The sequence below is a fragment of the Excalfactoria chinensis genome, chromosome 3 (assembly GCF_039878825.1).
Source record: "Excalfactoria chinensis isolate bCotChi1 chromosome 3, bCotChi1.hap2, whole genome shotgun sequence".
NCBI classification, from domain to species: domain Eukaryota; kingdom Metazoa; phylum Chordata; class Aves; order Galliformes; family Phasianidae; genus Excalfactoria; species Excalfactoria chinensis.
Genome location: NC_092827.1, coordinates 29,642,221 through 29,656,490, shown reverse-complemented (window position 1 = coordinate 29,656,490; position 14,270 = coordinate 29,642,221). Strand labels below are relative to the sequence as shown.

The window sequence follows — 14,270 nt, the reverse complement described above, 5'->3', positions numbered from 1 at the left end:
ACAGTGCAACATACTTTTCCTCCTACATTTGTATGGAAAATCGGTGCTTCTACACATACTCAATATCTCTGTGTTCTAGAAGTGGTGTTTTTTTTTTCCCCTAAGCAAACCACCCCAGGTCCCTGGTTTTGGCATTAGGCCTGGCTTTAGTTTTGTTACTGATCTTGTCTCTCAGCACCTAATAATTTTGTTTGTTTGTTTCTTTTAGGGAACTACACTTGAAATGATTTTATAGGAAGTTTATAGTCTTTTGTATTGAAGGGATATTGTTCAGTGTAATCGTGAACACCATCTTTAAAACACAATCATGTCCCAGTTCTCTATCATCATACGTCTGTCGTGTATTTTTGAACCCTACTGCAGTTGTCCTACTTGGATTAGAAAGTGAGGCTTCCTTCAGAATTGACACATGTAATGCTATAATGGGATAGAAAGTACTGCAATAACAGCAGGGTAGCAAAGTCTTTGGCTACAGCAAATGAGAATGAACCCAAATGCAGGAGACCCAGATAGAGAAATGAAGGAAAAGAACTGCTTTCCTTTGGAAGGCCTCAGGTAGGCAGGGATCTCCAGTGAGATGCCCTCACTGCCAATGCCAACCCTTAAATGAGGTCTGGAAGGGGTCCTGGCTCCACCCCTTCTGGTCACTCAGGTACATTACATGCACCTGAGCTCTAAGGGGTTGGCCCTGCCTTCCCACCAAATGCTCAATCATTGCTTCAGGCTGTGACTTTGCATTTCTGCTACAGCAGGTGGCATAAGTGATGTCTGACATCTGGAAGATGATGTGAGTGCACAAAGTCTTCACTACCTTGTTAAAACCATTCAATCCTGTTGGAACATAATACTCATTAAATGAAGGCAAACAAGTATCGTCACAGAAGGTAGGCTTTTTATTTTCAGCATGAAAAGTTCTTGTACAAAACCCCTTGTTCTTTCCTGCTCTGGCAATCAATACGCACTTACAAAAGAACAGGTTTGTCATTTTTCCTCAAAGACAAATAAGCAAAGTGTAATGGCTGTAAAAATTGATCGATGTTTCTATTTGAAGCATGTGTGGAAATAAAAGGAGTGTCAGACAGCTAAATGCTGCAAGCAACGTGGAAGGTGGTTGGAATTCAAATAGCATATAATTGACTTTCTGTTTAAAATTAGCAGGAAAAATAGTCCGTGTGAGTTTTACTACAGTGGACAGGAAACTCAAAGCCCAGAGTCCCCAGCTGTTTTTCTGTCTCACTGGCATCCTGTGTGCTAGATCTCTGCACAACAGGCTTTATTTACTCTGACAGGGGCGCAGTAAGGATTAACAGATCCTCTCTCATACTCTGAAATCTTTGTGTTGGCTGAAGGGAAGACAGTATAGAGGACTGTGGAGGGCTGTTTCTAATCCATGCTTCCTTTTGCTATTTTAGAAATGGGGGGATTTTACCTAAACTTGCTCCTATCTGATGCACCTATCTTTCAGGTATGTCACAGAGGCAGAAGAAACAAAAGCAGAAGTGGGTAATTGCTTCATCCATTATCACCTTTCTGCAGGGTCGTGTTTATTTCCTGAAGGTACCAAGCTCAAAGTCAATACCGGTTAGTGTTCAAAGTGCCATGCGGTCTAATCTGCTAATGTGTGATTTATTTCAGGTCTTTGATTTTGTGTTGTTTGAGCGAGGATATTTGACCGTAGCATAAGATGTGAAGCTGGTATAGAATGTGACTAAACCACTAGAATTACTTGATTTACATCCCACCGTAGAGAAATGCAATGAAATTATTTTTACCCCGTTTTACAGATCTTAATCTGAATACTCTTTGTTACTAAGGAGGCTGGGGCAAGCTGCCATCAACTGCTAAAAATGGGAATACAGCTGTCAAAAGCTTCCTCTTTGCCAAGGTTTTATGTTAATTATATTTATGGAATAAAACTACTTAGGAAGAAAAATAACAAATAACTTCTTTAATTTGTGATTGTGTCAGCAGATCCCATAGCAGTGCAAGCTTTTACCCAGGCAGCACCTTAGCATGGAGGAGAACAGCATAGGAGAACTCAATGCACAACAGCCGTCCTTCTCTGGCAAAAAAAAACACTGGAGGGAGGACTGGGACTCCAGAACTTGAAATTTCTATTCAGCCTAATAATAGAAAAGAATCTGAAGCTGTAAAATGTGCATTAATATTAATGTCTCCTGACAGCTGATGCTACGAGGAAAACGAGAGGTTAAATTATTTAGGAAAATGATGGGAAAATTTGTACAAGCTCTCTGTCAAGAAATTGTCTTAAGGGCAGCATTTTCTTCTTACACGCTCATTTATCAAACCCGATTTCCACTTTGGAATTCTTCAAAGAAAATGCTTCGGTCTGCGTACCGGTGTCAAAATTTATATTAAGAATTGCATGGGGCTTCAGGTGAGCTTTGGTTCTGTTTGTGCCCTCCTTCGGGTGCCCCCGGCTCCCAGCTCAGCTACTTCTCTTTCTCTCTCTTAGAGAATTGGTACTGACGAGGAATCTGGATGCTGGGAGTGCAGATCACCAAGGAACACCCTTTTCCAAGACTCACAGGTCAGCAGAAAATTCCAGTTTCCCTTTGTGCATGGAAATGGAATTGCGTTCTATCAAGAAGCATTTGCTTTCTGAGTGTTTGGTCTGTGGTTCCTTCTATATCAATATTGATTTTCTTTCATTCCTGTTTTTTTTTTTTTCTTTAATTATTATTATTTTTTACAACTCCTGTGAGGAATTTTGCTCCCTTAAAGAGATCACAGCACAGCAGTGTTGCAGTTGGTCCCACCCAAGCCCAGAACTGGTTTCCAGGCACACAGCTAAGTGATGGGAAGCCAAATGTGCTATAGGGCACCATTTTTATGATCATTTTTGTCATGTTTTTGGTTGACAGCTTTTTGCACCCCCTCAAACAAAGTGCCTGCTTTAGCAGAGACTGAGACTTGACTTTGCTTGTAAGGATGTTCCTGCCCCTGCCCTGCTTTTAACATCTTCCATTTTGAGGAATGAAGATGCAGTCTGAGAAGGCTCATGCTGAAGCAGCTCTGTCTGCCAATGCCTTCCTCCCCGGGGGAGGAGGGGTGTCAGTTTTAAGTGGGAGGACCCTGTTTAAGTAACTACAGAATGGCTGGTACTGTTATGTGCTGTCATATGCAAATGTATGTATGAGGTTAAACTTGAGTGAAATACAGCTGCATCGAACTGAAAGTTCTTGATGGAGATGATGATGGTGAAAACCCTGGAGTTGAAAGATGATGTTTAGCATTTATCTCTGGGTGATCTGCCCACGCTGTACTGCATAGGCTGCTCAATGTTTTCAGGGAAAATGGGTCACTTAATATTTAATCACTGCTGCCCTCTGAAGAGTTTACCTCAGTCAGCAGGTACCTGCATCTTACATCAGTAGAAAAGCCTTCAGAGTGCTAGAAATGACTTCTTTGCTAACAGGACACAGAAAGAACAAGTGTAGAGAGGGGCTGCTCAAAAAAGATAAAGAACAGCTCAGGCTAAGCCTGTATAGAAAATGTACCTTAGATTCTCTTGCCTGATTTTCAAAGGTTTGTTTCACTGAGCTTGATCTTCCACCAGAAAAAAAGCTTTAGCTCTGTATTACTGAACATCATTTTGCTGCTCGGTCCCTATCGTGGTTACATCTATGAAATGTGGCCAGTAGTAACAGCTGTGAGCTGTGGTCAGCGCAGAAGTGAGATTAGAGGGACAGTAATACTGGTTTGGTATCTGGTGCCCTTCAAAGTGCTGAGGCTGGTATTGCTGTCACTGCGTTACAAGTCTGACTCCATACTTTATTTTTATCCTATCCCATCCCATTTCATAGTTTGACTTGATTGCTATCATGGCAAACTCGTATTGTTTTCCCCAAGCTTTCTACTGTTCAGGGGGGGAGGAAGGGTAGGGAAAAAATGCTTTCTAATACTTGAAAAAAGCACAAATTCAATCCAGGGAAACAAAAGAGTTTGACTTCAACTCCTACCATTGCCAAGAACACATAAAGACATGATGCAGAGAAACTTAAAGAGTTTCTAACTTCATATCCAGCCAGCTTATGTAGATGCAAAAACCAACATTCACAGCTGCCTGAGCACCAAACTTCCGCCTGGAGAAAGGCATTTCAGACAAAAACTGCTCCTTTCTACCCCTCTTTCTCTTCCTTCCTGTTATTCCCAGTTGCTTTTGATGCTGGAAGTGAGGCTTCTAGAAGAAGCATATTTGCATTTTCCTCTTCAGGTCCTGATCTCATCCCTTTGTTAGAGCAACACAGGGAATAAGCAGGCATTTTCTTTTGCTGAATTGGTCACAGGCTGTGATTCCTCTGTGATAAGCTATTCCTAAGTACCTTCAAAAAGCTTAATGCTATGTTTTCCTTATAACGACATTTTAATTGCATGGAAGAATAACGGTTTTATTATCTAACTGAAGCGAGTTATGCTATATTTTATTTATTGAGAAACAACTTGATCTGTTGTTTTAAAAGCATTCTCCTCAGGTTAGGTTTGTATTTCCAGTCTAGGCTGGTATTTATGTGAGGTTTTAATGGGGCAGACCTCCATGCTGCATAGGCCGACATCCACCCGCAGACAAAACCCCAGGACTACGCATTGAGTTCCCACATAATTTGTTCTCCATCAAAGCTGCCTTGAAGCTGCTACTGTAGTTTTTGTCAGCCTCTGGTCATCTTTGTAAAACCTTACTAATGTGGGCAGACCCCAAAGCAAAGAAGGACTCTGGGGAGGCCCTGAGGCTGGGAGGAAAGAACGTTGAGGGGTAACACAAGCTATGGAGGGGTGAAAGAAGCAGAGCCAAATCTTGAATTGTTTTTCCTTAGCTGCCTGCATAGCCAAGGCACAGGAATTCAAAGTATTTTCTACACTAGAAAGAAGTGTAGATATCAATGCTACTCACTGCAGTGACAAAGAGGTGACACATTCAGCAGCTGTGGATGCTGTGCAAACAGACCCAACCTGGTAGAGGCCAGAGTGAAGTCTGATGGATGTCCTGAGAGGTGAAGAAGACAGACAGACTTCAGTTATGCGTTCATCCACCCATGACAGAGTCAGGTGCTGTGCCTGCTGTGAAGAGCACTTGGAGCTGCCAGGAGGGTGGTCCCAGGCACACTGTGTTACAAGTGTGCGTTACATCCTGATTGTCTTTTGCATAATATTCAAATCAGGGGACTTCCATCAAGCTTCTGTCTTGTGGCAGGGAAATGGGCTTGTTCGCCTTTCCGGAAGAAACAGCTGAAATCTGTGCTAAGGGGAGCAGCGCGTATTCACTCAGAAGGAAGCTGTGAGAATAAGAAGCAACTCTTTCTTTTCCTTTCTTTCTGTTCTCCTTTCATAGGGTAAGGGGTTAGGGGTGCTGTTCTCCCTCGGGCCACAGAGTGAAGAGCCCGTGGGGTGGGGGCTGTTGGAGGCAGCCCTTGGCTGTACCTCAGGGTGAACGGAGCGGAGCAGAAACGTGTGCTGACGGCTGTTGAGGTACCTGGGCACAGGTCTTTGGGGCCGTGGGGCCTGCCTGCTGTGCAGGCAGTTCAATTGCAGTGACCCCCAGCATTCTTTAACCATTGTGAAGGGGTGACTGTGGTGTCGTTGTGCTTCCAGCAGGACAAGGGGAAATGGTTTAAGTTCAGGGACGGAAGATTTAGGTTGCTTGTCAGGAGGATGTCCTTTACTATAGGAGTGGTGAGGTGCTGGAGCAGGCTGATCAGAGAGGTTGTGGATGCCCCGTCCCTGGAGATGTTCAAGGTCAGGTTGAATGGGGCACTGGGCAGCCTGGTCTAGTATTAAATGGGGAGGTTGGTGGCCCTGACTGTGGTGGAAGGGTTGGAGCTTCATGATCCTTGTGGTCCCTTCCAATCCAGGGCATTCTGTGATTCCAGGCTGTGGTGTGACTGTGACCTGTTACTCTTACCTTATGGTAACGCTTCTGATCTGAAGGAGACATTCTTGGAAAGAAATCCCTCCATTCTGCACATGCAATTCTGCATCTAAACGGCTTTTTCTGAGGCCATCGATCTGATGTGTCAAATGTGTTTAATGCACTTAATTACTCTACTTCAGCCTTCTATTAGTTTCTACAGACGCTCTCAAATTTAATGTAGCGAAACCTAATTTACGTTTGTGTGTACAGTTTGTGTATTATCCTGTGGAGTAACAAAGCAATCCGCGGGGAACTTTTAAGCTCTGTGCAGTTAGACAAGCTGCATGTTGCCTTATTTATCTTTCTTTTTCCTTTTTCTTTTTTCTTTTTTATCTTTTCTTTTTCCTTTTCCCCTTCCCCTTCCCCCCTCCCTCTTTTCTAGATAAGGAGAGCAGGGAAGTGTCTTTGAAGAGCTTCTTGTTGGGATGCCTCACATCAGCACAGCTGCAGCCCTGCAGATCTGCGCGCTGCTGGCTGCACTTCCTGCGCAGTACTACATATCCCAGTGGTATGGAACACAGCCTGCTCAGCGCGTCCGAATGACAAAAAGGTGGTACATCTCTCCTCCCATTTGCTATTCATTAGAGAGTTCTCTTGACATTCCCAGTGAATCTTTGTCCTGAAAGTCTGAGAGTTTGAGAGGGACGCTGCCCATTCCTGCACAGAAACATTCACACCGAACCTAAGATATTTTTATGGCTTAATGTGGCTGTATTAAAGAGACTTTCAGCATCTGAGTGACAACTCTTGCTGTCTTCACATAAAAATCTGTGTATAATCTACCTGACTGCACAGCTGCATCTCATTCTGCTTTTGGACATTCCAATCTATATGAATAAGTCATTTTAAAAGGGGAGAAATGAAATGTTTGAGTAGTAAGACTATTTCTAACTTTCCATTACCTTTTGATACTAATTCTTAATACAGGCTTTCTTGTACAGTACGAGTCACTATAGAGTCTTAAGTAACAGAAATTCTCACATCACACATTACTTAAGGAAGTTCTATCAGTTGTATCGATAGAGTTAGGCAAATGGTCCTATTTTGTTCATGAATTAAGAGTTTATGTATTGACAGGGTCACAGGTACATTTGGTTAAACATGAGGCAGACAGTAGTGCATCAGATCCAAGTATTTAGTCCTTGTACCAATGGCCAATGTTGGTATCTTAAGGATGTACCATGCAAAGGAGATGGGGGGGTAAAATTCCCCATTTAAAACACTTAAGAGATTTCACAGCTGAAGACAACTGCTAACTGTTTAGGTTCATGAAGAATATTTTGGGTATTATTTAATAGTCATTTAGTGATGGGTACCATTTTTAAAACACCTTGTGCTCGATATTCCCAGCTAACAGTTGGAACAGCAGAATCTGATGCAGTTTAGCAACTCCTGTGGCCTGATTGCAGAAAAAAAGCTGCTTTGCCACGACAGGTGATATTTTCCAACATTTACATGTGGTTTACTGGCACAAGTGGTGATTGAAAGGGTATTTATTTGCAGTCTAGATATGAATCTTGAGAAGAACTTGTTCCTTGTCTTGTGAGCTTTATTTTTTCCTGTTCGCTGCAGAAGTGAAACCTTCAAGTTTGAATGCGTATAAATGTAAATGCTGATGTATTTGTAAAGGTAAAATGCCTGTAGAAGGTTTTAAAAACATTGTGGCGTTATTTCTTTTTTACTACGGAAGGTTAATTGCCTGTAGGAGCAGCTTTACGAAATCTTACTTGAGCCTGGACCTGTGGGCAGATCGTTTGAAGCTGTGGCTATCAGAGGCGAGGTAGGTGTTACGCACTGTCTGCATCTTTCAAACGCGGCCTATTTTTAACAGGAGGTCATGCTTCAGGGGTGAAATCAGCAACAGAGGGGAAATGGCTCTCATTTTCTTGTTGAGACTGATTTGTGGCTTTGCACCAGTTTTAAGATAACCGTTGCATGTCTTCTATACAAATGTGCAATTTGAACTCCAGGTGAAGCTGGACATAATTCACGGCAGTAATTCTCTATGTGTTATCTGCTGCTTTAAATCTGTATCAAAGACCACTGGATTAACTGCGTTAACGTTTGCATGATAAGATCTACAAGGATGAGATGGGCGTCTTACGCTGTCCATGGCGGCCCTAGAAGATGCAGATGGGAAATCTGTGGGTTTAGGATTCAGTCTTGGTTATTGGTTGCATGTGTTTGAAGTGGTCCAGAAAAATATAAAATTGTATCCATTTACCAATATGCCACTTCAGTTTAAGGCAATTATTGAATGGATTTGTTCAGGGAGGTTAAAGGGCTTCTTTGTGATACGCAACCCTTGTGCAGTTGAAATATCAAAGGTTCTATGCTGCCTAGACATTAAAGGTGCTTTATAATTGATTCATGTACAGTGATCCAGGTGCTAAGAACAACTGTGGAAAATTCAGACTTACTTTTGCCCCCAGGAAAGCCTGGCAGAGTGGCACAGAAAAGGAAACTGTGCTGCTCTCAGCTTCGCTGTAAATTGCTTTTCAGCTTTACAGAAAGTGTCAGTTGTGTGTAAAGACAAAACCTTCAAATTCTAAAAGATCGGTCAGTTATTTGTGTATTTTTTGGAGCAACTTGTGTTTTCTGCCTTTTTTTGTTTGTTTGTTTGTTTTGGTTTTTATCATTAAAAAAAAAAATTGGTTATCCTAAAAATCTGGGGATATTTGTGACACTCCAAACCTTCCTTACTAACTGCTGTTTTCAACAACACAGTCTGGCAAGTCAGGTTATTTGCCCCTTTCTGCTTCTGTTAAAAGATATTTGTCAACCTTAAGCCTTCCAACAGCTGTGAGTTAACCTAAGATTAATTAAAAAAAAAGAAAAAAAGAACTATATATTTTGCACAGTTGTGGAACCTACTTTTGCTTTCTTCCAGGCAGGGTGAAGGGAGGAAGACTGAAAGAGCAAAGCTGGCAAAGCTCATAGAAGAGGAGGGAAGGTAGGACAAACACTAGTTCTTTGGCACCAGCAGGTTCCTGGCTGCAGTGGATGGACTGGTCTGCCATGGGCTGGGTTGCCCAGATTATATTTTTTCATAGATTGCTCCTACTATATTTTGAGCAAAGAAATATTTGATAGGCTACCCCAGAACCCCTCCAAAAAAGAAGTTGAGTTCCCCACCTTTAAATTCAGCTTGGCACAAATAAGCTGTATTTTCTACCGCCTTAAGCTGGGGCTCATTGCTGACATCCTGTACAAGTCACAGTTAACCGATCTTAAAGTTTTCAGAGTAGAATTTACAAATTCGAATAATATCAGGCTCATCCAGAGAAAGTAAATGGATTTTCTCTGAAATACAGATTCTAATGCAGCTGCAGAGCTACGTATCCAAGGAAGTTCTATTCATGTTCTTTTATCCTCTTGGAAAAAAAATCCTTTGTCTTGAAGTGGTGTTAAAGTAAAATTCTCATTCTGTTGGGGCTTCAAGTTATGAGGAATTTCGAGCCAAAGGCTTTGCAGCATTCCTTTATTCAGACATGGGCTTAAGGTAATAATCAGAAAGCTGATTATCCTAAAACTCAGTTTCTAATTAACTTGTTTGAATGTTTGGTTATTAATTTTGCATTTTAGGACCTGGTACCATGGAGAAAAGAAAATTAAAAGTGCCTACAATGAAGCAGAAAACAATTCTTATTTTGCAGGTATTTAAGACTTCGCAATCTTTTTGGATCTTGCTAGTGATGATGTGTTTCAAGTTCTCCTATAGTGCATTCCTATACTTAGTTTGTATTTCTTTTCCTTGTGCTCTCTAAACACCGGTATGATTCAGCAAGCAAAACAGGACATGTAAAATCTGAGGCCTTTCCACCTTGTGCTGTAAGATGTTATCAATACACCACATATATGTGTCTGTTTTATTGAATAGATTTGAGTGTGTTTTGTATTGATGTATGAAATAACAGTATAGCTTTCACTTGACTTGAACGAATACATTTAAATCAACTTCACAAAAAGAAAAAGAAACCATTGATTATTCTGCTCTGACAAAAAATTTCCCACAGCAGACGGAGTAGAAACATTCCATGGCCCAAAATGGAAAAAGAATAATGACAAAATTAGTTATTGCGTGTAGCATTGTAAAATGTTGAATATAAAGGTGAAGCTGAACAGTAACTGCCAATGCATACCTGTGTTTATGCTTTCCAAATCACTTTTAGGACTTGTATGTAACATCAAAGACACACAAATAGAAAATGACCTTCCTTACTGATTGCTGCTTTGTCAAATATCATGGTAACACTCCTGGGGGTTGAAAAAAACCAAACCAACCTGTTTCCTTCCTAACTCTTGCCTATAAATCTAACAATTTCTCTTCTCCTAGAAGTCAGAAGAATGCGATTGTCTGTGTAAATGCTTAATCATAGAATCATAGAATTACTCAGGTTGGAAAAGACCTCAAAGATCATCAAGTCCAACCGCAGCCTAATCATGGTACCCTAACTCTAACAACCCTCTGCTAAATCATATCCCTGAACACCACATCCAAACGGCTCTTAAATACATCCAGGGATGGTGACTCAACTGTATTTAATGTGCTTCATAAAATACTTCTCCTCACTAACTTTCTTTCTTTATTAAATTAGCTTCATCTCACGTTCACAGTCCGAAGCCTGAATCTATCCATTTCAGCGTGGGACAGGTGATAGTTCACAAAACATTTGGTTATTTGGGAGTCATTGTTGGATGGGATGTGAAAGCTGAAGCTCCAGAAGAATGGCTACAACACAAATATCCTCCAGAAAAACAGGTTTGGCTGAATTAAACTCCTATTTTATGAATACAGACACAGAATAACTCTGATTAAAAACAAAATCTCAAACATTCCTTCAGACCTCCTGCTAGCCTAAGGGCAAATACTTGATTCCCCTATTAGCTCTGCAGCTGAGATATACCTCTGTTTCTTCTGCACTATCATCACTGCAGAGCTTTGCTTTTGCAGCACTGATGGTTAAACTCTGATGGTCTGGGCTGTGCTTGACATTTCTTGACTTAAAATTAGTTTTAATACACAGCGTTGTATTTAAAATAGCAGCATCAACGTTAAAATATCAAAGTTTTTCATGACGTGCAAATGAAGTTGAAAAGTTTCACCTGATCTTCTAGAGCAGATATAATTGGTAACTGCACCTAAGAAATGCAAGCACGCCTTTGTGTTTAATCATTTTCAGACAGGAAGCCATGCTTCTGAGGCAGCTGAAATGCCTATCTGTTTTACAGTGAATTTTTATTGGAATTCTTGAAGCTTTTGAAATTTCTGTAGCCTAAGTCTGCGTTGTATTAGAAAATCAGATGCTAAATGTTTGTTGACAGTGCTGGCCCGATAATGCAGTGCAGGATACTTGGGGGTTGCCGTGCTGCTTAAGTGGCAGGAAGGCACTCATTGGTAAGCCAGAGAGGACTGAAAATGAGAAAAAACAAGAAACTGCCTGTAGATGAGAATTCATGTTCAGCTGGGAACAGACATTCAGCTCATTCTGTCCCTTCCCTGCTGTAATTTTATCCATCTGCTACTCATCCTTGGCTTCTAAAACATCTGCATTCTCGCTCTTCCCCCTTCTGTTTGTCCCCTCAATGGTATTGTTACCAACTGCAAACCCATGTATTTTCCATCAGGCATTCTGATTCGTTTTAAGCATCTTCCAGTTTTCTGTTCTCCCAGTGACCTTGTGTTCATATTATGGTTTTAATTTCAGTACTGAAAGTGTGGTTTAAGTGTTGTGTTTTGGTTTTTTGTTTGGTTGGTTTTTTATACTATTTTTGACTTGCCTTTACCTTTTCATGTCTTGTGCTCCTGCTATGCAAAATGCCTTCTGACCATTACGAGGCAACCCTTAAGCTTGGTTGTTGCAAACCTCCGCTGAATATTAGCCAAGATTATATTCCATCCTTTTTCTGCCTTGCATTCATTACCACATTGTTGAGCAGAGGCCATTGCCTGTCACATGGATCAATACTAACTGCCGCACAAACTCCATTTACCTGCCTATATTCATCCGTCACTGTTTTGTGTTTAGATTGTGAGTTGCTTTAGGTGGGAACATTTATGGATAGTAGTTAGCACAGCGGGACCCTGGCCAATGACTGGAGTTTGTAGGCACTACGAAAATAATAGTAAGCGACACTTCCTTCTTTGGCTAGAGGATTATTATACATTGCTGTATACACAAGTTGCTGTAGTTTTATCCACGATTGGACACTGAGGTTGTTGAAGGTGCTCTGAATTTGATCCTTTCTCTCTGGTGCTCTCTGTCAACAGCTATGAAGGTAGGAGGGCTAACATCACAGGACCTATACACAGAAAGCAAGCCCCAAGAACTATTTATTCTAAGTCATATATTTTCACAGACCCATGGAAGAAAATGGTACTTAAAATCTTGGCTCTTAAAGTTATATATATATATATATATATATTTGCCAAGAAGAACCACGCTGCATTTTAATTGTTTTATATTTAGTTTTCCAAATTGATGTTTGCGTGATCACAAAACATAAACTTGCCATATGTATATATTGAGTGTTTTGGCTCTGTAAGTCTAGTGAAAGTTAATGGATTATATAATGTAACCTTAGTCACCATTGCTTCTTGAGGCTCTTTATCTTCTCTTTTAACAGGATGTAAGAGATACTCCTCACTATCGAATTCTTATTAACAACGCAAGTGGATTTGGCAAATCTACCGCTTACGTTTCTGAGGAAGAGATAACAATCACTGTGGGATTACAGGTAGCATTTATTCCTATTTAATTGCAACTTGTTTGTTACCCTCTTGTTTGTTACCCTCTTGTTTTAGAATATCACTGACCCATCAATGTTGGACAAGTCGTTTAATTTCTTTCTACTGAATCTGGCCAAGTACATCGGTTTCTCAATTCAACCCTGAAAAATCTGCATTTCAAAAAGCATCTGCTTAGTCGCTGCCTAGACTGATTAACGTCTCCCTTCTTTAATTGCAAGACTCTGCTAGTCTACAGTTCTGTTTTGTATACCATGGTCTTGGCGGTTTTTGATTTCTAGCTTACAAAAGATGAACCTGATCCTTAAACTAGCCAGAGACTATTAAAAAAAAACAACTGTTAGCCAGTAATACAGAACAATTAATACGCCAGAACTCAGGAATAGGAACTATGGTGCTGCAGATAACTATCATCAGTATTTAAAATGGGTTCTGACCACTCTGATTCTTACAGGTTGTCCTCACAACCTAATGGGCAGAATTATTTCCTAAAAAGTAGAAAATAACAAGAAAATGTTTAAACTTGCCCTAACCATTTTCCAGCTGACAGTTTTAACCCACTGGCTTTCGGGATCATAAGAAAATACTTACCTTGGATTGCCATTTGTGGACTTGCATCTTCAAATTAGACATTGTGTGCCTCCGGTGGCGCACGGTGCTAGAACCGCCGCTTGCAACACTGGAGGCCCGGGTTCGAATCCCCCTTGTGGCGCAAGTGGATAACTGCCGCTCTGCTACACTAGAGGGCTCGAATCCCGGGAGTTGGACTCGATGATCTCTAAGGTCCCTTCCAACTCGCACGATACTATGATACTATGATACTATGATACTATGAACTGGATGGGTCCTGGGCAGCCTCATTTATTGGGAGGCAACCCTTCCTGTGGTGGAGAGGGATGGAACTAGGTGATCTTTAAGGTCCCTTCCAACCTAAGCCAGTCTATGATTCTGTGAAAGATCATCAACTTGATGCGTCTTCACCTCTTCCCTGACTGTTCTTGCGTTCCTACTGCCAGGCTAGTTGGATTAGATAACTGATACAGCCAAAAAAAATAACAGGAAGCTGTACCAGTGACAACTGAGTGGAAACCACTTCAATTAGAAACAGCGTTGTGTTAGAAACTCAAACCCAGTTAGATCTAGCAAGTGATACCTCAGGAGATTTGTTCGTTTGTAGAGCCCTTGATGGTCTGTGAAAGCCACCGTTCTGACTGCATGATCTCTATTAAAGTGTGTGGAAAATCCCACTGGAAGTATATCTGTGTACATTATGAATTTGGGCTGATCAGTTTTCAAAAAGCTAACGGGAACTTAAATCATCCAAGTATCCCTTCCTATTTCCTGCTAATTCTGCTGCTAATTCAACTTGAAATATTTTCTCAGGTTCACCACCCTGATCTTCAAGTCTATTTCTGTGGATATGATGGATCAAAGTATATTTTGCAGCCGTGGTTGAGAGACATCTATCCTCATGACTGAAGCATTCAAGTATCTGTACATATAATATACATCTGGACAACATTACTTCCTTTTTAAACTTGAGCAAATAGACACCAAGATAAAACTAGAGCATGGGTTTTTTTCTTTTGTATG

The 14,270-nt window shown here is 41.0% G+C and overlaps 1 protein-coding gene across 4 annotated transcripts; it reads left to right on the top strand.

Moving 5' to 3' along the window:
• The first annotated feature begins 851 nt into the window (after positions 1 to 851).
• LOC140250534 (F-box only protein 21-like) lies at positions 852 to 14,246 on the top strand. 4 transcript variants are annotated; one of them, XM_072333303.1, is made up of 10 exons: positions 852 to 884; positions 1,466 to 1,581; positions 2,477 to 2,551; positions 6,312 to 6,479; positions 7,620 to 7,709; positions 8,820 to 8,882; positions 9,515 to 9,585; positions 10,528 to 10,691; positions 12,557 to 12,667; positions 14,061 to 14,246. In XM_072333303.1, exons 4-10 carry the CDS (start codon positions 6,355 to 6,357, stop codon positions 14,154 to 14,156), a joined length of 720 nt encoding a protein of 239 aa, XP_072189404.1. In that variant the 5' UTR covers positions 852 to 884; positions 1,466 to 1,581; positions 2,477 to 2,551; positions 6,312 to 6,354; the 3' UTR covers positions 14,157 to 14,246. The 4 variants fall into 4 exon arrangements, with proteins under 4 accessions (XP_072189404.1, XP_072189403.1, XP_072189406.1 ...); XM_072333302.1 differs by lacking the exons at positions 852 to 884; positions 1,466 to 1,581; positions 2,477 to 2,551 and adding an exon at positions 5,238 to 5,296; XM_072333304.1 differs by lacking the exons at positions 852 to 884; positions 1,466 to 1,581; positions 2,477 to 2,551 and adding an exon at positions 5,248 to 5,351.
• The last annotated feature ends 24 nt before the right edge of the window (positions 14,247 to 14,270 follow it).